The sequence below is a fragment of the Struthio camelus genome, chromosome 24, assembly GCF_040807025.1.
Source record: "Struthio camelus isolate bStrCam1 chromosome 24, bStrCam1.hap1, whole genome shotgun sequence".
Taxonomy (NCBI): Eukaryota; Metazoa; Chordata; class Aves; order Struthioniformes; family Struthionidae; genus Struthio; species Struthio camelus.
In genome coordinates, this window is record NC_090965.1 from 6386072 (window position 1) to 6409455 (window position 23384).

General features: G+C 54.6%; 2 protein-coding genes across 3 annotated transcripts; one reads left to right on the forward strand and one right to left on the reverse strand.

Annotated features, from left to right (window-relative positions):
* The first annotated feature begins 14 nt into the window (after window positions 1–14).
* On the forward strand, window positions 15–3522 carry BYSL (bystin like). Its single transcript, XM_068918260.1, has 7 exons — window positions 15–282; window positions 367–541; window positions 627–765; window positions 1270–1403; window positions 1656–1816; window positions 2373–2475; window positions 2849–3522. The coding sequence occupies exons 1-7, from the start codon at window positions 42–44 to the stop codon at window positions 3195–3197; spliced, it is 1302 nt and encodes a 433-aa protein (XP_068774361.1). The 5' UTR covers window positions 15–41; the 3' UTR covers window positions 3198–3522.
* Window positions 3523–5947: 2425 nt separating this feature from the next.
* Window positions 5948–23232, reverse strand: CCND3 (cyclin D3). Of its 2 annotated transcripts, XM_068918261.1 has the most exons (6): window positions 22880–23196; window positions 20636–20851; window positions 12221–12380; window positions 11438–11580; window positions 9948–10025; window positions 5948–7769 (listed from the first exon to the last, which is right to left on the reverse strand). In XM_068918261.1, the coding sequence occupies exons 1-6, from the start codon at window positions 23075–23077 to the stop codon at window positions 7608–7610; spliced, it is 957 nt and encodes a 318-aa protein (XP_068774362.1). In that variant the 5' UTR covers window positions 23078–23196; the 3' UTR covers window positions 5948–7607. The 2 variants fall into 2 exon arrangements, with proteins under 2 accessions (XP_068774362.1, XP_009676782.2); XM_009678487.2 differs by lacking the exon at window positions 9948–10025 and having other exon boundaries at window positions 22880–23232.
* Window positions 23233–23384: the final 152 nt, after the last annotated feature.

Below are 23384 nucleotides of genomic sequence, written 5' to 3' on the forward strand. Positions count from 1 at the left end.
TCCCGGCCCGGCCTCGCTCCCCCGCCGCCGCCGCCGCCATCATGCCGAAGGCCCCGGCCCGGGCAGGGCCCCGCGAGCGGGCGCCGCCGCTGGCCGAGCAGATCCTGCGGGCGGCGGCGCCGCGGCCCACGGCGCGCGTGAAGCGGCGCGGCGCGGCGGGTGGCGATGATGATGGCGGCTACGTGGACTCGCGGCTGTCGCGGCGGATCCTGGAGCAGGCGCGGCGGCAGCAGGAGGAGCTGGAGGCCGAGCACGGCCCCGGCGCGCCCGCCGCTGCCCTGGGTGAGCCCCGAGGCGGGGTCGGGGGGAGGCCGGGGGGGGGGGGTCCGGCCTTGCCCCGCGCTGACCCGGCCCCGTTTCACGCAGGCCCCGCGCCGCCCGGCCCGGACAGCGAGGAGGAGGAGGCGGCGGCGGAGGAGGAGGAGGAAGAGTGGCCCTCGCTGGAGCAGGCCGCGGCGGGGCGGTGGTGCCAGGAGGTGGCCGTGGACCCCGAGGACGAGAAGGCCATCGAGATGTTCATGAGCAGGAACCCGCCGCTGAGGTGGGCCGGGGGCCGGCGGGGCGCCGGGCCGGGGGCCGGGGACCGACGCTTGACTCACTCTCGCTTCCCTTCGTCCCGGCCCCAGGCGCACGCTGGCGGACATCATCATGGAGAAGATCACGGAGAAGCAGACGGAGGTGGAGACGGCGATGTCGGAGATAACGGGTTGCCCCATGCCTCAGCTCGACCCCCGCGTCCTGGAGGTCTACAGGGGCGTCCGAGAAGTAAGGCCGAGGCGGCTCCGCTCTGCGCGGGGGCCCGGCGGCGAGGCTGCCTCAGAGGCTGTTCTGCTACAGCCCGTAGCGCTCACCTGGCAGCGATCGCTGCCGAGCCCCCCTTTCCCTTCGCTGGTAGTAAGTACAGCGATCAGGACGTGTTCAAGGAGAGAAGCTCAGCTGGGGGTAAATTGGCATTTTCATGAGCAAAGTTGCTAATCTCCTTGCAGTGAGACACCCTGGGAAGCCCGAGAGAAACCCCACACCAGAAATGGGAGGGTGGTGTGATTAGTTAGCACGGCCCAGACAGTGCTTCCCTGGGTGTGCTCTTTCTCTTCAAAATAAATTAACTGCGATTTACATAGTGTCATTCACTGAAGACCCCAGAGTGTTTCTGAATGACTGAATCTCAAGGTCATGAAACAAATCCTGACGAATCCCCATGGTCCTGCTGTCAGTTCCACTATATCACTGCCAGGCTTGCATCCATTCCTTTTTTTGTTTTTTTTTAAGGTGCTGTCCAAATACAGGAGTGGCAAACTCCCCAAGGCATTTAAAATCATTCCTGCCTTATCCAACTGGGAGCAGATCCTGTACATCACAGAGCCAGAGACATGGACAGCAGCTGCCATGTACCAAGCAACCAGGTAGAATTGTGTCTGGGAATTACTGATTTTTTTTTTTTATTATTCGCTTCATCTTTCCACAAGCGAATACCAGATACGCAAAATGCCAGTCTGTGTCCTGCTTTCCTGTTCCTTTGCATGCCAAGGTGGAGGGAGTCATGGGGATCTCATAGCTGATGCCCTGGCTCAGGTACTGCCTGCAGTTACACACTCCCAGGACCTCTCTCCAGAGACAGACAGATCACAGCTTGCTTTGTGCTTCGCTCTTCCCAGGATATTTTCATCCAACCTGAAAGAAAGGATGGCCCAGAGGTTCTACAACCTGGTACTGCTGCCTCGGGTCAGGGATGACATCGCCGAGTACAAGCGTCTCAACTTTCACCTCTACATGGCTTTGAAGAAGGCTTTGTTCAAGCCAGGAGCCTGGTTCAAAGGTAGAGACTTCCCACAGGGTGATGGTTTGTACATAGGAGCCTTGCAGCCATACAGCAGCTGGGAAGCTCAGCAGGGGCATGTGTTGCACACTTGCCTTGTAACAGCACACCATGCTGTGTGTGGTGCGATGACTTCTGTCACGGCTGCAGCAGCCCAAGGGGTTGGTGGGAAGAAGGAGGGCAGAGAAGAAGCAAAAGAGATGTAGAGACCCCCTTGGGCCCATTTGCACCCTTCTGTGCTGAAGGGCAATGGGTACTGGCGGGTTACGCAGGTGCTGCCAGCAGATACTGGCAGATACTTGGTTTCTTTTGGAGGTCAGTAGCCCATTACAAATTATCCTAGGCCTGATCTGCATATTGTCTAGCAACCTGAGGATGTTTGGTGCTAGATGCATGGAGAAGAGGGTGGAAAGAGATATTGAAACTCCCATAACATAAACCAATGGAGGATCCTCTAATTCCTGGAGTCAGATGCATCCGGGGATAGGAGAAGGCAGCTCTGCCTGCTATGTTTAAGGACAGCAGTGTCTAACACTTTCCCCCCCGCCCCTGGCAGGGATCCTCATCCCCCTGTGCGAGTCGGGGACCTGCACGCTGCGGGAAGCCATCATCATCGGCAGCATCCTCACCAAGTGCTCTATCCCTGTCCTTCACTCCAGGTAACGTGGCAGTGGGGCCCTGCTGCCATGGGGTACTGGGAAGGATGGGCAGGGGGAACGGTTCTCCCTTTGTGATGCCGGAGCGATGCAATGGATCTGTCCCTAAGCCTCTCTGGCCTCTCGGAGACAGAGAAGGTTTCACCCAGCTCTGCCTTGTCTGTGCAGGGCTGAGGTTCAAGGCTTCCTGCAGTGCTGGGGCTGTCATCCGTGTGTCTGGGACCCACTGGGGCAGGGCTCAAGGGACAAGCTAACCTGGGAGAAAGGGAGCCTTCAGCTGTCCACGTCACGGGTGCCCCGTAGCTCTTGCTTGGCCTGCAGGTGCTGAGGCCCTGCCACACCTGCCCTCACCTTGGTGCTCCCTCCGTCCCCACAGCGCAGCCATGCTGAAGATTGCTGAGATGCAGTACAGCGGTGCCAACAGCATCTTCCTCCGCTTGCTCATTGACAAGAAGTATGCACTGCCCTTCCGCGTGGTGGATGCGCTTGTCTTCCACTTCCTGGCCTTCCGCACAGACCAGCGGGTCCTCCCTGTCCTGTGGCACCAGAGCTTCCTGGCCTTCGCCCAGCGCTACAAGGAGGACCTGTCCTCGGAGCAGAAAGAGGCCTTGCTCGAGCTGCTCAAATTCCACTGCCACCCACAGATCTCGCCAGAGATCCGGAGGGAGCTGGTGAACTCCAAGACACGGGATGTGGAAGGGCAGCAGCCTGTGGCCATGGAGTGAGCAGGAAGAGGTGGGGAGGCAGGGATCTGCTCTGAGAGCTTGCCAACTGCCTGAGGACGCTGGTGGATGCAGCTTGGAGCTCGGCTCGGAACGAAGCCATTGGGAGGTGCATGTGAGCTTCTGTCCCTGGGATCCTGCTGCTCCAAGCCGGGTGCTAGGAGCAGGCTGTGTCCAGTGACCCAGACTGTGCTCTTTGCGCTGCTTGTTGTGGGACAAGGCAGTCCCCTGTCCCACCCTGCGAGTCCGGTGCCCAGCAGTACCCAGGTGAGAGGAGGGTTTGGCCTGTTCCCATTTTGGAGAATAAAGCCCAAGCTGTGTCTATCGGTCCAGGGGCGATTCTGCCCCACGGTCAGACCTCTCTTTCAGCTGCGCCCATGGTGTGGCGCTGCCTTGTCCTAGTGTTGCTGTGTCCTATCTGCCTTGGACTGTCCCCAGCAGGTGGCAGAGCAAAGCCACGAGCTGGAGGCTTCGTGCAGAGCTGCGTGCCAGAGCTGCAGGTGCTGTCCCAGCTGCGAAGGGAGAAAAGGGCCCCTGTGCATCCCCGCTCCCCTCCCTGTGCCCCTGCTGCCCAGGGGACTCCTGCCTACACTGTGCCCCGAGAACCCGGTGGGCGAGGGAAGGGAGAGTGGCTCCCTCTTCAAGGGAAGCAGGGTGAGAAAGGGCTGGGACCTGCTAGCAGAAATGCAGAGGTGCAGGGAGTTGTGAGGGGGGTTCCCCAGGCTGCTGCTTGAGCAGGGGGAGAGGGTCAGCACTGAGCAGGGCAGGGACAGGCCACGCGTGTTTTGTTGGCTGTAAGAGAGGTGCACGTTGTGTGAGGTGGTGATGTCTCAACTGTTGTCAAAGCTGCTCTAAGGGGTTTAAAAAAAAAAAAAAAAGGGCTCCTTCTAGTGCTTGAGGGTTTCCTTACCCTATTACCAGGGTAAGGGTACCAGGGTTTTCTTACCAGCTATTACCAGGCAAGTGAGGTGTAGAGCTGCCTTTGTCATGTCCACTGTTAGGCTGCACTACAGCCCTGAGCTGCGACAGCGTGGGCACGGGGCACATGGTCCGGGCAGTGGCGAGTGCAAGAGCAGCACAGCAGTACTGAAAGCAACAGGGAAAGCCCCATGGTGGCCAGCACAGAGGGAAAAGCCTCCAGCTGGCAGAGAGCAATGAGCTATGCTTCTTAGGGTGCCTGGGAGCAGGCTGGGGCACAGGGCAGCCTTGACTCCCCCCCAGTTCCTTTACTGCTCCCTGCAGTGGGTCCCTTGCTGGCTGCTCCTGGGCCTGGGCCACCCTCCTTCCCCTTGCTGCACCTATTGCAGACTTGTCCCTGCGACTTGGCTCCCCAGCCACTGACCTCCCTCTCCCCACCACCGTCCCTCCTCCAAAATGCCCGCCAGCCCCTTTTGCTAGTGAAGGAGCTGGGTTTTTTTTTTTGAAACATACTGGGTTTGCTCCTCAGCAAGGTTTGTAAAGCTCCAGCCTCCAGGGCCGCTTTCCTCGGCTGCCCAGTGAGGCTGCGTACCTGCCCTCATTGCAGCAGCCTGCCCACACACGTTTCATATCCACTGGAAAACCCAGCTGCATTTTTCCTCCTCTTGGCCTGTGAGGTTCTGCACTTACCTGGGGACTTGCTAAGGGCTCCAGGTGATGCTGTGACAGTACAAGGCCCACATGCTTGCGCATAACTGGCCTTGCCCCTGAAACCAGCACAAAGTCCTGCTGAGAAGACCCAGGTAGAAAAGCCCCTGCAGCTCCCTGTTGCAGCAGTACCTTGCCTGTGCTGAAAAATGGCCTCTCAGCTTTGCTTCTCCCAAGAGCTGGCACCTTCTTCCTTGACAACCGAGCTACAGCAGGAGCAGAAGCCACGTGAAAGAAAGCAGCATACAAAGCCCAGCTGCTGTGGGCTGCTTGCACACCACAGTGCACCGTGCCTTTTCCCCAGCTTCCTGATTTTATCTCCTTTAACAAAGCCAGAATCTGATGTGCGAGAGAGATATCCTGGGCTCTCGCACAGCACATCCAGCCTGCTCTTGCCATCCTGCACCGCAGCCAGCGTGGTTGCACCGTGTCGATCTGTAGAGGGAGGCTTCAAAGGCACCGGGGGGGTGTGAAGGCACCAGCTCCCCTCCAGCAGCTGCGAGGCCTGCGCTGCGCACGCAGGCGCCTTGCCCACAGGAAGGTGTTCAGTGCAGCGCTGTTTGTGTCTGGGCCTTTTTCACATTCATCCACCACCATCTGCAAACTGCACCAGGGCTTCAGCAGCCCTGTGAGAAAGCGCGAGCAATGCCTATCTCAGAGGCGCAGAGCCAAGGCCTCGCTAAGTCTGGCAGGTGCTGTAGCATATCCTTTGGTTTGCTCACCTCCACATCTCAACAGTGCTGAGGCTGGCTGATGGCATCTTCTCAGCTCCCTCACTGTTGCTCTGCTCTTCACAGCCTTGCTTGGGGTTCTGACTGACATTTCCACTGCTTCCTTCTCTCCCGCAGCCCTTCTCAAGCTCTTACACCACCACCACCACCACCCCCCCTGCCTGCTCGTTCCCACTTCACCCTGCTCCTGTAGCTTGGGAAAGGCCAGGCTGGAGGCCTTCAGGACCAGCCTGCCCAGGCTGCTTCCTGCAGCTGACATATCCCACCTGAGAGCACCCCCGGGGCAGAGACAGCAGCTCTGCATAGGAGCAGGAAAGCAGGAGTCTTCCCTGTACCTGGGCTGCCCCAGGCACAACACAGAGCAACTTTCAAAGCAAAAACCTCGATGCATAAATATTTGTTTAAAATACTTTATTGCATCATATCACCCTCTGATTCTCCCAGCAGTGGGACTCTTGCATGTGAACACCAAACCATGTTTACTCTTAAATTAAAAATTCATTTATATATATATATAATTTGTTTCCTTTTGTACAGACAGGCTCTGCACTCCCCCCTACCCTTCCCGCTAGCAGGAGTCAGTGGCAGATGGCTTTTTGACAAATCATGCTAGTGGAAAAAGAGCAGCCCCAGCTTTCTCCACTAGATAAGACTTTTGTTTCCAGTGGCATCCAAAAAGGAATATTTCCACGTCCTTTTCCACATCCCCCACAGGAGGACAACAGCTACAGATCCATGTGTCCAGAGGTCATCAAGCAGCAATAGTCTGCCTCCCATCCCTGCAGAGTCTCGCTGGCTTCTCTTCGTTAATACAATACTACAATTTAATGGTTCTCTCAGAAAAGCAGCATTTTTTTTTTAAAACCACTTTTTATAAAAACTAACAGACAAGATCAACAACGACGCAACAAAAATGCAATCACTTTTCAACTGAATTGCGCAGCAGATTTTCCACCCTACGAGGCTACAACTCAAACCCACATGGATATGCAAAACAGCACCCTCCTCAACGTGATCTGAGATCCCTGCCTTGGAGAAGCGAAGATGCGTTTCAGATGATAGCAGCACATTCAAATGTATTTCTTAAAATCAAGTCTGATGTCTGAGCTACCTAAAAACCAACCAGCTTCCAAATGAGAGTCCCTATTGCCCAGGAAGCTAAGGAAGGGGACAAAAGGCGATCAAGGCACTCTTTTGGAAGGAGAGGAAACCAGCATCCAGGCCCCACAGCAAGAAAATGCAGGTCTTCCTCCCTCCCTATTTCTTAGCAGTTAACAATAAATTAAGCAGCCTCAGTGGGGCAGCGGAAAGCCAAGGCCATTTGCAGTGGTTTGCGCTCCAGAGCTGCACTGTCCCTGCTGCATGTGCTGTGCCCAAACCTCACGCGAGAGGCTGCTCCCTGAGGCGAGAACTTCTCTTCTACTGTCCACACAGACAGGGAGCACTTCCCCAAAGCAAGCCAAAAACCCGCAAACCCCAACGCTAATGGCAACAAGAAATGGCCTGGGAGAAGGAGGTGGGGGGGTTACAGACATTGCAGTGCATAAGCCGAGATAAAAGGCTCCCTATACCTGTTTGATGGCCCATGCAGGGCTGGACATGGTCACGGTAACAGTACCGAGGAGACAGCAAACAGCAGCCACCCGGGCTAAGAGGAATGCGAACTGAGAAACTTTTTACAACTTCATTTTGGATTCTGCACCCCCTCCCCAGCTATTCTCGAGTCCCACCACCATGAAAAAGTCCCCTGCCACCTGCAGAAACCAGCAAGTAGTGCAGGCAGTGAGCTCTGCCAACTGGCCTCCTGCACTTACTTTGATGGCTACTTGTGAGGGTTCCCCAAACACCTTCCTGCTGTCCCTCTCCAGTGTTACAGGAGTGGAGATGGACAAGCACAGAGCCCTCTCTCTGTGCACCTAGCAAGAAGAACAAATCCTCAGCTGGCTTCAAATGGATGGGGTTAATGGATGGGTAGGTGGAAGCCAAAGACTTTTTGGTGTCCAGGGCAAGGTCCTGTTCTCATGGGGCTGGGCAGCTCTCGGGAAGGGGAGGCTGGTCACAGGTTGATGTCTGTGACATCTGTAGGTGTGCTGGTGGGTTGGCTGGCCGAGTAAGCAGCAGTCTTGGTGGCTCTGTATTCCTGTTGGCTTTGGGACACCTGTTTCAGGCTCTCGGCTAAGGCTGCCTCAATCTGCTCCTGACAGCCTTTCAGGCAGTCCTGTGGGAGAGGAAACAAGACAAGAGGCCTCAGTTCTTCTCTGTTGTTCAGAGGTGAGAGGACCTTATAAATAGCTCTGAACAGCTGCTGGGCTACGTCTCTGGCCCCTGGAGCATCTAAGCACACAGAAGACAAGTCTTTTTCCTACAAGGAGCATCTCCAACTCTATGCTTTAGGCCCCTCCCAAGGAGAAGGCTCTGCTCTGGCTCTCTTCTGCTTCCCTGCTCTGCTGCGTTCTTGCAAAAGACAACATTACTGCCCATCAGAGGCTGGCAGAGCTTCCCAAAGCATCACAGTATTCACTTGGAGGCAACGTGATTTCAGCATCACAGTAGTCAGCTGCTACTGAGGGCTGAAAGGAGAACAGCTCCGCGCAGGCCAGTATCAACCTTTCTGGCCAGGGCTTCCTAGAGCCACACGAAGGCCTGCTCTTACAGCAGGCATGGGTGCTCATAGGGACCTTGAGGTCCCACCTGCCTCCCCTGCAGGCTCCACATCCAAGGTCTCCTTGGAGCTCTGCACTGCCGGGCGCCTCTGTGGTCACCCAGCTGCTGTAGAGAGAAGCTGCATACAGCTCCGAGTCCTCCCATCCCTGCCCGCGCCTGAGCTGCTGGCCAAGGTTAGCCTCTGCTGGGTGCCCTGGCTCTCACACACGCACTCCGAGTCACTCACTCAGCTTGGGGATCTCAAACGCAGCCCTGCACAGCCCCAATACCACGTCCTCCGAGCAGGCAGCCCCCAGCCACGTGCTCCCGACAGCGCTGCGTGCCGCTGATGCTCTGCATCGTTACAGGAATGGCTCTGCAGCTGAGCAGTTTCTCACACGGTTCCTGCCCTCCTGCTCTTCCCTCGGCGAGCCCTGCATGACTCACTCGAGCCTCCCCGGGGCCCAGGAAAGCCAGAACTGAGGGGACGCACAAGCCCCACAAACAGGAAGACGCAGAGGACTGAGAGCGGTGGCCTACTGCTTATAATAAAGACACCCCCCCCCCCACCCCAAGCTATAAACAGATGAGGAAACTCCTCCAACCCGACACTAGAGAGCTGTGACGCATCGAGAGCTGCGGGAGGCCTCTCGCTGCTGCGGCTGGGGTTTCGCCGAGGGGGAAAGGTGGCATTTTGCTCCTCAAGGCTGGACCCGAGCCGGACGCTGCGGGGCCGCGTCTGCTCGCTGGATGCTGTCACACATTGAAATCTCTTACCAGGAATCCACCACCGGTTCTTAGAAACTGACAGAGGATGTGGCAAGCAAAAATAGCAACGCCCACCTCCCCTTCCCGGAGCCATTTCCAGTAAGCAGAGTCTCTAACCCTTTTACCCGCAGCGAGCTCGCTGCAGGGCCTCGCGCAACAGCCGGCCCAGGGCTCGCTGCAGCGAGGGGCGCAGGGGACAGCGCGGGAGCCAAGGCCGCGGGGAGGAGAGGATTCCTGGGGTCACTGCGCCCAATCTGCACCCAGATTGCTGGTTCGGTGCAATCTAACAGGAACTGCCACCGCGTCACGGCCTCTCTGCGCTGACCCCAATAGCAGCCAAGACAGGCACGTGTCTGAAGAGCCGCAACCAGGCTCTCTGTAGGCCATTTCAACAGAGATGTTAAAAGCTGGCTTGCCCGCATGGAGCCAGGCTCCTCTGCCTGCCTCGGGGCTTGTTGGGGCATCACCTATTCTGCAGAGCAGCTGTGCCTTGGGGCTCTCCAAGACACGCTGGGAAGCCAGCGGGGCCTGGACCTCTCCACGAAGGAGCAAGAACTGGTCCAGAGCGCGCCAGAGCAGTCCCAAGTCATGCGTGAAACTGGCACAACCAGCAGTCAAGCAGCCCCAGTTGGGTGGCTCAGCTCCTGCCGGCCCAGGGCTGGGAGCGCCTGGCCAGCCCAGCGCACCCCTGCCCAGCTGTCTCCCTCCGGCCCTACGGGCTCACTGCGCCTTTGGTATTCCCAGGTGGAGCCTCAACAGCTGTAGGAAAGGGGTCACTCGTTGCTGAACCAAAGGGGAAACTGAGTCACACCAGGGGAAACCACAAGGCCAGTTCGGGCAGAGAGTTAACACCACAGTCAAATGCGGGAGGCTGAAGCCAGGTGCTTCCCCAGGCAGCGCTGCTCCCACGGACGCTTCCCCAAGGCTTCCTTCCATCCAAGGAGCCGCCTTGGCCCTGCCAGGGGCAGGGGCTGTTGTACAGCACCTTGCACAGGGGCGGGCTGCAGAGCAGGAAGGACGCCCTCTTTCGGCTGGCGCAGGGAAGGGCTGAAGAGCAGCAGGGCTGGAGGAAGAGGAGGGAGGGAGGGAAGAGCTGGAGGACAGCAGGGGCCTGGTTTCAGCTCCCCTCCCTGCTTCCCACCTGTCCTCTGCCAGCTCCGACACGCTCTGCTCCCCGGGTAGGTTTCATCCCCTGCCCCATTCACCGCAGCAGCCTGAGAGCAGCTGGCTGCGGCGATTCTCTCTTTAAAAAGGCTCAGACAAACAAAAAAGAGAGAGTCATACAATAAAATAGGACACCCTCCTGCCTCATCCCCTCTCTGCCCAGACAATGCCAGGACCCAGTCTCCCCCTGCCGTAGCACAGACGCGTCTCTTCCAATTCCTGACACTGCTGTCATGGGACTGTAACTAACCCCACGCCTGGCTGCCGGCATCAGCGCTCAGGCATGAGAAAAGATCAAAAGGGGCCTTGGCAGAATAAAGGCTCCCGATTTCTCTACAGCAGGAGCAACCTGAAGACTGGGAGTCTGACTGGGTCCCCTTTCCCTAGCCAAAGGGCAGAAGAGGGCCAAGCAGACCCTCCTTGTCATCCCACATCCCCAGCAAAGCCCCCGTTATCAGCATCCTGGATCGCCTTGGCCCCCAGCCCTGTTCCCACCCAAGTCTGGGCACCTGTAACCAGACACCATCTGAGATTAGCAGATGCTGAGCCCAGCTTCTCCTTCTGCCCCATCCCACCCTGTCAACCCGATCCTGCTAACACCTGTCTGCTCAGGCAACAGACGCTTCCCTTTGTGCTTCTTTTCAAAGGCCTCCCGAGCTCTCCCGGCTCTGTGCAGACAGCAGTCAGGGCTGTCGCACAGCTCGGCGGCCGGGGAGCTGACTACAGCACGCAGCCACCAGATGCTCACTACAGGCTGGACAGTGTGGCACAGAGAAGCAGAAGAGAGAGGGCTTTGAAATACCCTCTCGCAGCAACCTCAGCCAGTTACTGCCAACTAGGGAAGAGCCACAGTCCCCAGGTCCAGCTGAGAGCATGGCAGAATAATCCAGGGAGAATTCAACCTGCATTGCCACTCTTGGCAACAAGCACACGGATCCACCCTCCCCCTGCTCACAGGCGCAGCCCCTCCAACTCTCCCCTACCTAACTTGCTGCTGCTGCCCCTCGCTAGGTTACGACAGACTACGTAACGCACCCCAGCGGCTCCTGCTCTGCTTTCCCTTCATGGCTGCTGTGCTCTGTTCAGAGGCAAGGAGCCAACAGGCCTGACCAAGGTTTTCATCCCAGGATACCATCACCACGTTTAGAGACGCTCACTAATCTCTGGGCACGCCATTCAAAGCCAAGTCAGCATCCTTACAAACAACTTCCCTCCTCCCCTTCCTGAAGTGGGGCAAGCTGCAGAAAGAGGAAAGGCTTCCACTGGAGTCCAGTACTGGACTCGCTTTGCTGTTCCCCAATGAACACTCACCACCTCCGTGCCAGTAATGCTGGCCAGCAGCTCGGTGATCGCCTCTCCGGTGAAATCATTAACAGAGACCGTCAGGCCGTGCATCGCTGCTCCAATACTGCCTGTTGCAATCATGGACGGCGGGTATATAGCGAAAGTGTAATCTAGAGGCAGGACAGGAACAGAAGGGGCAAAAATAACAAGCTGTTAGCAAAGACGTGTGTGGACTATAACTTCTTGGGACTGTGATTTCCCTGGAAAACTAGTGAGAGCTAGACAGAGGGTCTCTCCAGCAGAGCGGGCAGAAATGGAGTGAAGCAACGGGAAACACAGGCCAAGTATAGAGTAGCAAGCTCCATTAAGCTACTTCTCTGGGCTTTTCTCACCAAAAGAGGTCCTGAAGATGATGTTGCTCTAGTGACTTAGAGTGGGGCTGATAAAAGCTCAGATTCAATCCTGTCTTTACCCTAGATGCCCTCACAACATATGACCTCCTGCTCCGCAGTCACAGCCTGCAGAGCAAGAGTGGTGACATGGCTGCTCTTTCTGGCATCTCCTGGGCACCAATGAAGAGCCACTAGCCTCATCATCCCATTTTGTCAGAGACAGAAAACGAGTAACTGAGCAGCAATGAGCTCCAATTTAAATGAAGGCAAGCATTCAGCTCCCCAAAAAGCCAGATTACTGAAGACTGGCCCAAGGTTGCCAAGCAAGCCTGACTCAAGCCCAGGCTCCCATGCCTGCAGTCACCAGCTCACTTCCCAGCATCCTGGCAGGACGATTCCAGCAGAAAGAGGCACATACCTGTGGCACACAAGGCAATAAAGGTCTGTGCGTGTTTCTTCACCAGCTCCATCTTGTCCTTTGGCAGTGGGAGGTGATGGAGGATGTGAGCCAAGAAATCATTTGCTATCACCGACACTAGGTCCCACTTTAGTTTCCCCAGGACTAGAACCTCCCAGTCCTGTACAGTCAGAGAGAGAGAAAGACAGCATGTTACTCAGCTGGCCTAGACCAGCCAGAAACGCTCACGGGATCCAAGAGCAGATAAGCACAAAGCTTATCTGGGTCAGTAAAACAGTGCAATCCATGAGACGGGGCAGAAGGAAAAGAGGGAATGTCCCTGCTCTGTGACTGGCACAAATCCAACCTTGAGCTGTTGCAAAGCTTGGAGTAAAGATCAAAAGAGGAAGCAATAAATCTAGTTTCTCCTTTCCAAGGTGCAGTCGGATTAGCCTTCAATACTCTCTGCTTTGCAAGGCTGCTGCAACAGCCCACAGGAAAAAACAGAGCAAGTAGCAGCAGGCATACTGTCCCCATACTCCTTCTCCACTCCTGAAAAGGAGAGGCAGATGGCTGCAGCAGGTCCACGCTCCCAGGAGCGATACAGCTTGGAGCTAACAGAGACGTGCTCCTCTAATCATCGCGGCAAAGGGAATACAGCAGCTCACCTCTGTATGTGCCACTCTGAGCTGCTCAGCACAGGGACTGCCTCCTACAGTGGCTCCGTGGCTAGTAAAACGCAGGAGGCAGCACCTGCTCTCCAGCCAGCCCCTTTGCAGAAGAAGTTAAACCAAGAGAAGGTGGGGGGAACATAACCGAGCTTTTAGGGCTGCGTCCAAACAGCCCAAGCTCCTGTGCGTCATCAGCGATGACATCTGGGACCCCCAACGAGCTCGGGGCTGTGACTAGGCGCTGAGCAAGGAGGTATTTAGCCCAACAGATAGCAAACACCAGGCGCACAGCCCTCAGAGGACAGCACCTTCTAGCCCCAGGCTGGCATATTGGCAGAGCACCTCCCACCCATCACACCTCTTCTCTGCCAAGAGAGCTTCCAGCCAAGCTCAGAAAAGCATCCCCAGCAGTCTCTCAGAAAGGGAGAAGAGCCACGTTCACATCCACCTCTCCTGGCGACCAACAAGCAATGGCTCACTGGTGTTCCCGAGACAGGTGCCAGGTGGCTGCCAATGTCTCTGTCCCACATTGTGCTGTTCTGCCTACGCATCTAACAGAGATATTTCTGTAGTGCCTTCCCCTAGCTGGGCGCTGCACAATCTGCAAGCTGGGGAACAGATGGCAGCAAGGCCCAAGCGCCCCCACTGATGTCAGATAGGGCCACTCCTCTCATCTGCTCAGGCTCTTTGAACTCTGGGCATCAGTCCCAAATCCAGCAAGGAAACCTAAGCACAGAGCAGTCAAGGGCAAGCATTTGGCAGAGTCACCACCCAGAACCCAGGAAGTTCTGCAGCAGTTTGCACAGGCCTGCAGCAAAACACTCGTCAGGGAAAGCATAAGAAAGGATAGGCCCACGATTAGAGCTTTACTGCAAGGATTTGGGACCTCTGCATTCAGTCCCCCACTCCACCATGAATTTCAAGGCATAAGTGACTGACCTAGGATAAGGGTTTGAAGCAAACTCACTTAAGAGGCCACAGGCTGGCCGGTCTCATTGGGCTAGGTTGCTTTGATGTTACGTCTGGGCATGACTGTCACTGACAGAGCAGTCTCAGGACAGGCAGACAACTGCACGTTCCCAGGATCATTTCCCTTCCCATCCAAGCAGGAACGTCACAGGCAGCCCACATCCAGCACTCGAGCTGCTCGGCCGGTCCCAATTCCCCCATGTCCCAAGCCATGCTCAAGATCTCCGACTCCTGTGCCTGGGGCCACGGCCCTCAGCTTCTCTAGCCTCATTCTCTGGACAAGCAGTAAAGCTGGTCTTGGCACCAGCCGTGCCACCGACGCCACAGAGGACACCTTCATGTCCCACCTCCCTGCTGGTATGGGGCGACACGTCCCTGCCTTGCAAACACACAGGGAAAGGAAAACACGCTGCAGGGGCTGAGCATCGCTCAGCTACGGCTTTGGAAGGATGAAGCTGACCTGGGATTTTTAATCAGATCCCTCCATTTCAAGGCTAGTCCTACCCAGCAGGATATCTTTCTTTTTTCAAGTAGCCTAAAATTACAAGGTCAGTCTTGCCCACAGAAGTGCTGAAGGGGTGCTAAAACAGACAGATTTGAAGAAGTGAGATTGATTTTTCATAAGGGCAGGTCTCCATTTTCTCTCTCTCTTTTTTTTTTAAACTCATTCTTTCCCCTTACACAACAATACCAGTTTTGAGTTGCTTAAATGAACAGCATTGCTCAACCTGTTCCAAATCCCCCACTATGCCAAATGCGCTGCTTGCCACTTCACAGCCTGTACTTTTCCAACCAGTAAGTGGTATTTTACTCGAACACAGTTGCTAGTCTCCCATATGGATGGCGAGCCTGCTTTCTCTCCTCCTAGTCTTTCTATATTTTTAAGCCAGATTCACAGGGTAAAAAGCAAAAAGAAATCTAGCAATAAATTCTAGAGCCTTAGGGTCATGGCACAGGTCATTTAGGGAGCCTGATACAACAGGGCGATTGGAATAGAGGGGAAGAAAAGGAGATGAGGCATGGATAAGAAGAGGAAAAAAAGACAGCGTTAGCCATTGCTTAAACTCAGGCAACACAGTAAGGTGACACAACGAAAGACCCATCGGAGGTGGAGAGCTCTGTACTTTGTCCCTACCTGTCACTAAGCTGAAACCCATCAAGGCAACCAGCAGCCTTGCCAGGAAAGCTGGCTGCTCGCCCACGTGCCAGCCCAGCTTCCTGGGAACAGGGGCACAAGTGCCCGCTGGCACCTTTGGTGGTCACTGCCCTGGGGGCGAGAGGCTGGGGCAGCCAGAGCCCGTCCTCTCTCACATGAGCTGGGAGCACGGCCCTTTTGCAGACCCCGAGGACAAGATTACAATAAGGACTTTGGACTTGCTTCATGAGCAGTGATCTCTGCATGGATTGCTACACCTGAGAGGGGAGCTCCTGAGCACAGAGGGGACACCAGCCCAGCATCATCTGGGCTCTTGTTCTTCACGTTTCCTCCCAGAACTGCGAGCCAGCTCCCAGGCATCACCAGAGGCACATAGCATCCACGCTGGATCCATCAGTGCAGCAGAACCAGTCCCCATTGGGACCTGTTTTGTCAGATGACGACCAGCTGTGGGACATCACCTGGGACATGCTCGCTCGTGCTACCCCAGCACCGATCCGCAACCACAGCCCATCCATTTGCAACGCACAGACGTGCGTTTTTTCCAGCTACTACAGAGGTTCACCACATTCTTGAAAAATGTCATCATGACAGGCCTGATCCCGAGACTCAGCCAGCACTAGAGATGCTTGCTGAAGGCGACAGGAGCTGAGGAGCGTCACCAGCTCACAGGGTTTCGCTCAGGGAAGTCTCCTCCTGCCAAACAGCCCTGCTCCTCGCTTTTCTCCTGCTCACCCCTGGGACTTGCCGCTCTCCGCGCAGCATGTCAGAATCTCTGAATCACTTTATCTGTGGAAGAAGCAGAACAAAAGGCTGCAAGAGATAGGCAAGCAGGTTTGCGACAGCAGCACCGCTCCATATAGCAAACATCCTTTTCCTGGCATTTTGATTTGCATCTAATTGAATCAGTCTCTGCCTGGCTAATGAAAGAGAGGGGGAAAAAGTGGAAAATACTCCTTTGTTTCTTCAGCCTGCAGAGCCCACCTTCCTGTTGGAAGGGCTTCAAACTGGCAACGCTGCCCAACAAGAATCCCATCGGGTCCCTTTTCTGGGAGATCACCTAGTGCAGAGCTCCCCATGCCAGGCCAGGGTCCCTAGGGGTAGAAACCATACCCTAGCTGAGCTTTCCAACTGCAAGCTTGTTCCCTTGATCTCTCCCAGCTGCATGCTGCATGCCTTACAAAATAAACTAATAATATAAAAGCAGCAACCACCATTCCTCATTACTCCCCCTGCTCTTACAAGGTGATCTCAGAGCACAGACCTCTTTTGATAAAATAGCCTTCTTGCCCTGGTTGCTGTCTCTGCCCCCTCTCATTCTGACAGCACAGTCACAAGCAGAAATGGTTTTACTCAATTTGTAGCTCCACAAACTCAGACTGGGATGTGACAGACACACTGGCTTTTCTCCTTGCTGTGTAGCGACAGTCGCTCTGTAAATTAAGTTCTGCCTTCACCCACACATCCACCATGCCTACAAGGGGGCTGCGTAAATGTATCTGTCAAGGCTGCCCAGGGAGCAGAGAACCCAGCTCCCTCCCCACAGCAGCCCTGTGTCTGCAGGAGAAAAGGAAGTTGTGCTTGATTTTGTCACTCGAGTTGATAAGCTGCCATTTTACATTATCTCAGACTTGATGAGACACCAGCGAAGCGGGAGCAGGCTGCACTCTGTTGGGCTCGTGAGCTGACTCAAAAGGAGGGTGGAAAGCGTTGCCGCCGTTGCTGTTGGCCACCCACCCCACCCAGCAGCTGAGAGACAGCTACAGAAATGAGCAGCCATGAAAGTCCTTCTGCAGAGAAGAAACTTGGGGTAAACAGTTTTTTCCATCCTCTGACCAGAGTTCAAGGCTGGATGTCGAGTGTAAAGATGCCAACATCACACGTGCAAACGGCCATAACTGTGCCACCTCTGCAACAAGCAGAAGCCAAAACACACGCAGCGCACCTACCTGTGAAGTCACCGCTCTACTCCAAGTGAATATCCCTGTTCCCTAACTCAGTTGTTATCCCTGTCTCTTATTTTCACTCCTCACCACCTGCTTTCACTACTGCTCCCTCCATTATCTGCCTAGCGGCCTGATCCTGCTTCAGGTCTTAGTTAGGAAATACCTAGCAGTTTGCAAAACCGACCTCTCAAAGTCAAAAATCTCAGAGGTAAGACAAAGTATTAGGGATAAACCAAGTAGTTGCCAACAAGCCAGAGATGAAGGTGACCTACAACAACTGCTTTCCCCAACCCTCAGTCCTCAAGCAGCTGAACACCCTCTTGCGCAGGCCAGAAAAGCCTCTATGAAGAAAGGAAAGGTATGTTAGATAACACCCTCGACGGAAATCCAACTTCCTCCAAATGGACAAGTCCCTTGTTGCATCATTTCCTTCTCCCTAGAATAACTTCATCAAGATTTTGTTTTAAATGTGCCCTTTCTAGACTGCTGAGCTGGTGCCAAGCATCCCTTCAAGAGAAGGAAGCAAACCTGCTGGGAAAGTGAGCCAGCTTCCTCTAAAAGGCCTGGGAGGACAAGCTGGAAGCTGAAATGGCACCGATCCACGAGAAGAGGCCAGGATGTACCATTGTCCAAACCTTAATGAAGAAGCTCCCCTTCCCCTCCCCACCCTCTTCCACTGCAAGATTGTGAAAGAAGAGAAGTAACATTACCACGATTAGCACAGAGGAGAAAAACAGCAGCTCACCCTGGTTTTGTAATCAGGGCATTAACTCTTGTTGGAACCCAAAGCGAAGACAAACCTTTCAAGTATCTTCAGATGTCACCTCTGCTCCCTCTTTACACCGAGCAGCAAAGGGACAGCAGGGTGGGACCTGCTCCAAAGCTAAGCATCCAAAGCAAGCCTCGTGGTGGGCTGGGAAATGCCACCTCCAGATCACAGGCTACAGAGCATCTCTTTCCCAGGTGTTTGCTGGTCCTCCTCAGACCTCCTCCACTTCATGTCTCATTTAGGGCTGTGCCTGGTCCAGTATGCCTTCTGCTGTCATTTGGCTAGCCCCAGTTACCAATCTCTCCACAGCTTCAAGCTAACAGGATGCTGACTGCTTTTGACCATTGCCTTGGGAAAGAGGATCTTATTTGCTGAAAGAGCCATCTTTGGCTATCCCAAGAAAGGGCTTTTGGCCCCCAAAATGAAGTCATTCTTGCCCACCTCAACTGCATTATTCTGAAGTACAAGGATGGAAGAGATGCGTGCTAACTCTCTGGCTTTGCTTCACGTTGCACTGAGAGTATCCCAAGAGCCAGCAAGGATTGGGGGTGGGTGGTAATAGAGAAAGGAGAACTCCAGTACTGGAGACCCGCACAATCACGAAAGAGCAACTGGTGGCAGACAGCGTTTTATTCCTTCATATCCACTCTAATGTTAGCAGAAGGGAAGAGGAATGATGAATGGTGTGGTGCTGCTTAGCCAGAGCTTCCTGTTCATAAGGAGACTCAAAGTGAGGCAGCATTAGTATTTCAGTGCAAGAGTGAAGAAAAGCCCTTGGGATGGCGCTTCTTTCAGCCTAAGAAAATACGCTCTGCCAGCTACCCACCTGCAAATCTCTAACTGCTCTCCTTTGGAAGAAGCCTGTTGCAAAAAAGCTTAAAATTCAATGGAAAAAAAAAAAAAAAGAGCCCTTCTCTCCCCCCTCCCAAGCCCCAACAAATAAATCAGAATGAAGTACAACTGAGCCAGTCCAAGATCCATCAAAAAATGCACACAACATGCCTACCAAGTCTGATTTCTCACGGTGAAAGACCCAGCCTGCAGAAACCACTTGAATTTGCAGTGAAGTCCACTAATTTGCACCCAGAAAAGCAAGTGACTGCAAGGATCATCACAGCAGGATTCCTTTTTAAGCCTGGATCAGAGAGGGAGACAGAGGTGAAGCATGGGAGCAAGTTCACCCTATTGCAACCCATGTTCCCGTTGGATAGCACAGCTTATCGATCACTCTGCAAGGACAGAAAGCTGACACTGGCCCACAGCATGCATTTTGATCAGGTTCACTCCCCAGGAGGGCACGTAGAGTCCTGCCCTCACCTTTGAAATGCAGCCCATTTGCCTGCAAAGAGATTGGTAAGTACCTTCCACTCAGCTTGTTGCCTCTGCAACATCTCCAACTTTTGCTGGCCCAGGAGAGCTGTGAATGTTAACCGAGTCCCCCCATTTTTTTCTTCTCTCCCACCAAATGTGACTCATTATCTCATGCATAATGTATTAGTGGATAAGAAGGTGCTCTCAAGGATAGGGTTTTACTGAAAGAGGGACAAAACCTCTGCACGCAGAGTTTGTGCCAGCCTCCAGCAGGAGGGTCCTGCAGCAAGACCGCACCTCAGGATCTAGGGAAGCTACAAGCACCTATTTCCTGTGGATTCCTTTCCCTGGCCATTTTCCAGTGGTAATAATCCATCTACTTTTTCCATGAGTGCTACTAAAACAAGAGCTACCTACAAATAACTACAGGGAAAGCAGTACGGAGGTGAGGGGATTTTCCCCAGCCTCTACTGGCACTTGGAAAAACCATGCTCATACTAGAGCTCCCCCGTTACCAGAACGGCCTTCCGATTCACACCTGAAAGTTTTGTGGGTTCATTCCCCACCCTGGGGACAAATCACATTCAGATCTTCTCACCCACCCCCAGCTCAAAAAAATATATATATATTTATTTAATAAGGTGATGACTAACCCTGAGAAATTCTAATAGACAAACTGTCTCCAGGGATGTTTGTTACTTGAAGTGAGGTGACTGTTTCCTCCTGACGGCTCTGTGATCTAACAGCTCAGAAGGCCCCCAAGAAAAGGGGTTCTCCAATTTCCTCCCCCATTGGCAGTGTTGAACTCAGAGGTTTGGATCTTTTCTTTGCTTTGAATGGCTTTATAGGACACCAGGAAAAAAAAGCTTTGCCTTTCAAAGCTTACGCAGCTGCTGCTGCTTCAGTGTCCAACTGGGCAAGTGGCCCTGGTTTAATTCAAAGCCGCGTAGCAAGACCTGGGCAGCAGCAAATTCTCAGGTACTTCCAGGCTGTTTCTACAGGCCCCATCACCTTGGCAGCACTGTCAGCCTTGAATAGCATAACCTGGTTAGTTGAATTCTGTGTCACAAAAGCTCCCACCCATTTTGCTGGTTACTCTCCACTTAATGCTTCGTTTTCCTGCTGATGTGGAAACGCAACTCCCACGTCATGCCTAGAAACAGAGTCCTCGGCAGCGGGGGCAAGGCAGAGGCGCTGGCCGGCAGCCCCAGCCCCCTGCCGCGTGCTCGGCCGGCTGTGCAGACAGGGGCCTTTGTTCTCCTGAGCTGTCACTCGAGAGCGAACCAGCGCATGGGAGCGAGCCCAGCGTGGCAGCTCCGTGCTGGGAACGGGCACTTAAAAGGCGCAGGGAACTCTCTCGCTAACTTGGAGGCGACGCTGCTGCTTCCCAGCCCAGGGAGCGAGGGCCTGCGCAGGATGAGGTGGTCTCCAATGACAGGCAGCAACATCCACCGGGAAGGAAGCAAGGTTGGTTGGGGAACATGGTGGAAGGCGTTTGGAGAAACAAGAGAAAGGAAACAGAGGAGATACAAACACAGGTACGTTGCCAAGTAGCAGCATGTAGAAGATAAGAGCTGGGGAGGGGACGGAGGGCTCTGAGACAGGGGTGGTTACCAGGAGCTGCTGAGGTGTGATGGAGTTGTCTGTGTAAATGCAGAGTTTCTCCACTGTCAGGGGCATGGTCTCACGCAGCTTGGAAGCCAGGAGCATGCAGACAGCTCCCAGAAGCTGCAAGTGACTTTTTCGCATGGGCACTGAAGACAGGTAGCGATCCACATAATTCATGGCCAAGGGGAAGACCTCTTCTTCGCACTTCTGCTCCTCACACACCTGACAAAATCCAATAACAAAAGAGGAAGTTTTAATCGGCGCCCCGGATCCTGCCTGCACCACAACTTCAAAGCTTCTGGTCATGATGGTGTTTCACACATTTCTGAAGGGCTTTGATGTATCACCTCCATGCTAAGGTGTAAACCAGCTGCAGGTGCAAATCTTAGACTTGAACAGAATTACACTAGAAGAAAATTTGACCAGTGTCTTAAGACTTTGTTTTCCTGTGGAAAGCTGCAAGAGTGGTATGCAGTTAGAACACACAGACAAGCTAAGACCAAAATTGCTTTTACTTGCCCCTGTTTTTATTTTCCCCTGTTGGGGATGTCTACAGGTAGACAACCAGCAAAGCTGTGCATTTTCTGCTCTGTGGGCACTCAGGACCTCTAAGGAAAATTATCATTTCCAGCATGTCTCCAGCTGGAGACCTAATCATGCAGGAGCCATAGTCACTTCTGACAATTCCACCTCAAGTGGCCCAGAGACACAAGAAGAATCAATGGCAGAGTCCGTGGCTGAGCCCAGAAGTCTTTCTTCCCCCTCCTCTTTCTCAACCACACCTGTACCACAGCCATAAACAGAATCCAGGAGTTCTCCATTTCAGTCCCCTGTTCTAATCTCTCAACCAGTATCAAAGCCCTGGTCATATTTACTTCCTTCTTTCAATGCAACCATAAAAATATTGGAGTTTCTCCTCATACAGCAGCAAACAGCACCATTCTCTTTCAAACAGTTACTCTGCCTTTCCCTTACACAGACTGCTGTAAACCCTAGGACAGAGACTTTTTCTAAAAAGAGAACAAACCCCTCAGGGCAAGGCAGTTGTTTTGTGCATTTTCCTTTCTTCCACAGTTTTTAAAGAGAAAGACAAGTCAATTTCAGGTGCAAGTTCTAGTGTCTTACAGTTCAAGGTGAATTTGGCCTGATTTTAACGGGTCAAACATACGGCCCCAGAGCTGCGACTAAATAGCACAAGCCTCCAATTTTGCTTTGTGCCCAATCATGACAACTGCTTAGTATCATTCACTTTTAGACTGCCTTTAGAGCTTCACAAGGAACAGGCTCTAAAGCAACACTTATCTAACTAACCTCCTCAGAAAGCGAACTGCAGAAAGAGACCAACGATAAGAGGGAAAAACCTTTAAAAAAAGCAAGTTGCTCTATTACTTCTTTTGACAGATCAGGCAGCTTGCGACAGCTGCTGGGGTGGAGAGCAGGAGCCAGGCTCAATTGGAACATCATTTGTCCTCTGCAGGATCTGTTATTTCTTTTTTCTATTGAGACCGCTCACCCTGACCGTTTCAGAAAGAGGCCCATGAGATTTCCCCCACTGGGCTGTTTCCCACAGAGAGCTGCATTCATTTTTAACTTAGGGAAGTAAATGGTAGCGATGTTATTTTCCCCCTTTAAGCAAGCGCTCCCAGCCCCATTCAGGAAACTCAAGTCTCTGGACTCTCTGGTGCACAGCAGAGCGCTCTAGCCAGAAATTTTGGAGAGCAGGGTGGGAACAGAGGAGCCAACAATGGTGTGGCAGCACATTGCTGGGGGGGGGAGGGGGGGTGAACACAGGCTGCTGGGCTAAAGGGGGGCTGCTCCTCCCACAGGGGGAATCACATCTTCTGGCCCAACCAACCCTCGCATCAGCAAGACCCCACTGCAGATTGCCTCCCCGCAGCCACCTCCAGGACCCCCCCCCCCCAAATCCCACAGCCCTGACCTCCGGCACACACGCATCCCAGAGGCTCTCCTGCCGCCAAGACCTCTTCCCTGGATTGTCCCTTGCCCCCTGTATGAAGTAACCCCACTGAAAGCTCCCTCCCCCCCAAGTGAACGTGGGACGGTCACCCCTCCCTTCCTTTACAGCACGCCGCCACCAGCTCTCTCCTGCCGGAGCAGCATAGCTCACACTAGCAGCAGGGACGAAAGGGCAAGAAAAAGAGCCGGTGGCCGGACACAGAGCTAGATTTTGAGGCGGGAGAGGAGAAAGAAGCCGGGACCCGGCTGGGGTGGGGGGGGAGGGTGCCGTACCTCGAGCATCCAAAAAGCCAGCATCTTCCGCATGTGGGGCTTGATCTCCTTCTGCACGCAGTGGAAGTAGGAAGCGTGGGGACTGTAACGCTCCTCCTGGCTCAGCAGGTTCTGCAGCACCCGCCGGTCCCCCAGGAGCTGCGGGTCCCGCTCGGCCCTGGGCACACGGGGGATCCCTTCCACGCAGAGCAGCTCCATGGGCCCGGAGCCCGCGGCGGGGGCGGGGGAGCGGGGCCGGAGGCGAGGCGGCGGGCAGCGCGGAGCCAGCCAGCCAGCCCGCCCGCCGGCTCGGCTGCGCGGCTGCGGGGCGCCGGGAAGTCGCCGCGCTCCGAAGGGGCGGGACCCGCCGCCCGCACTGCAGCGCCGCGCTCCGAGGGGGCGGGGCCCGCGCCGCCTCCCGCCAATCCGCGCGCCGCCCTGGAGCGCCCTTGCCGGACGCGGGCGGCCGCCCCGCCCCCGAGCCGGCGCGCCGGCGCGCCGCCAGCACGTGGGGGCGGCCGGGGGG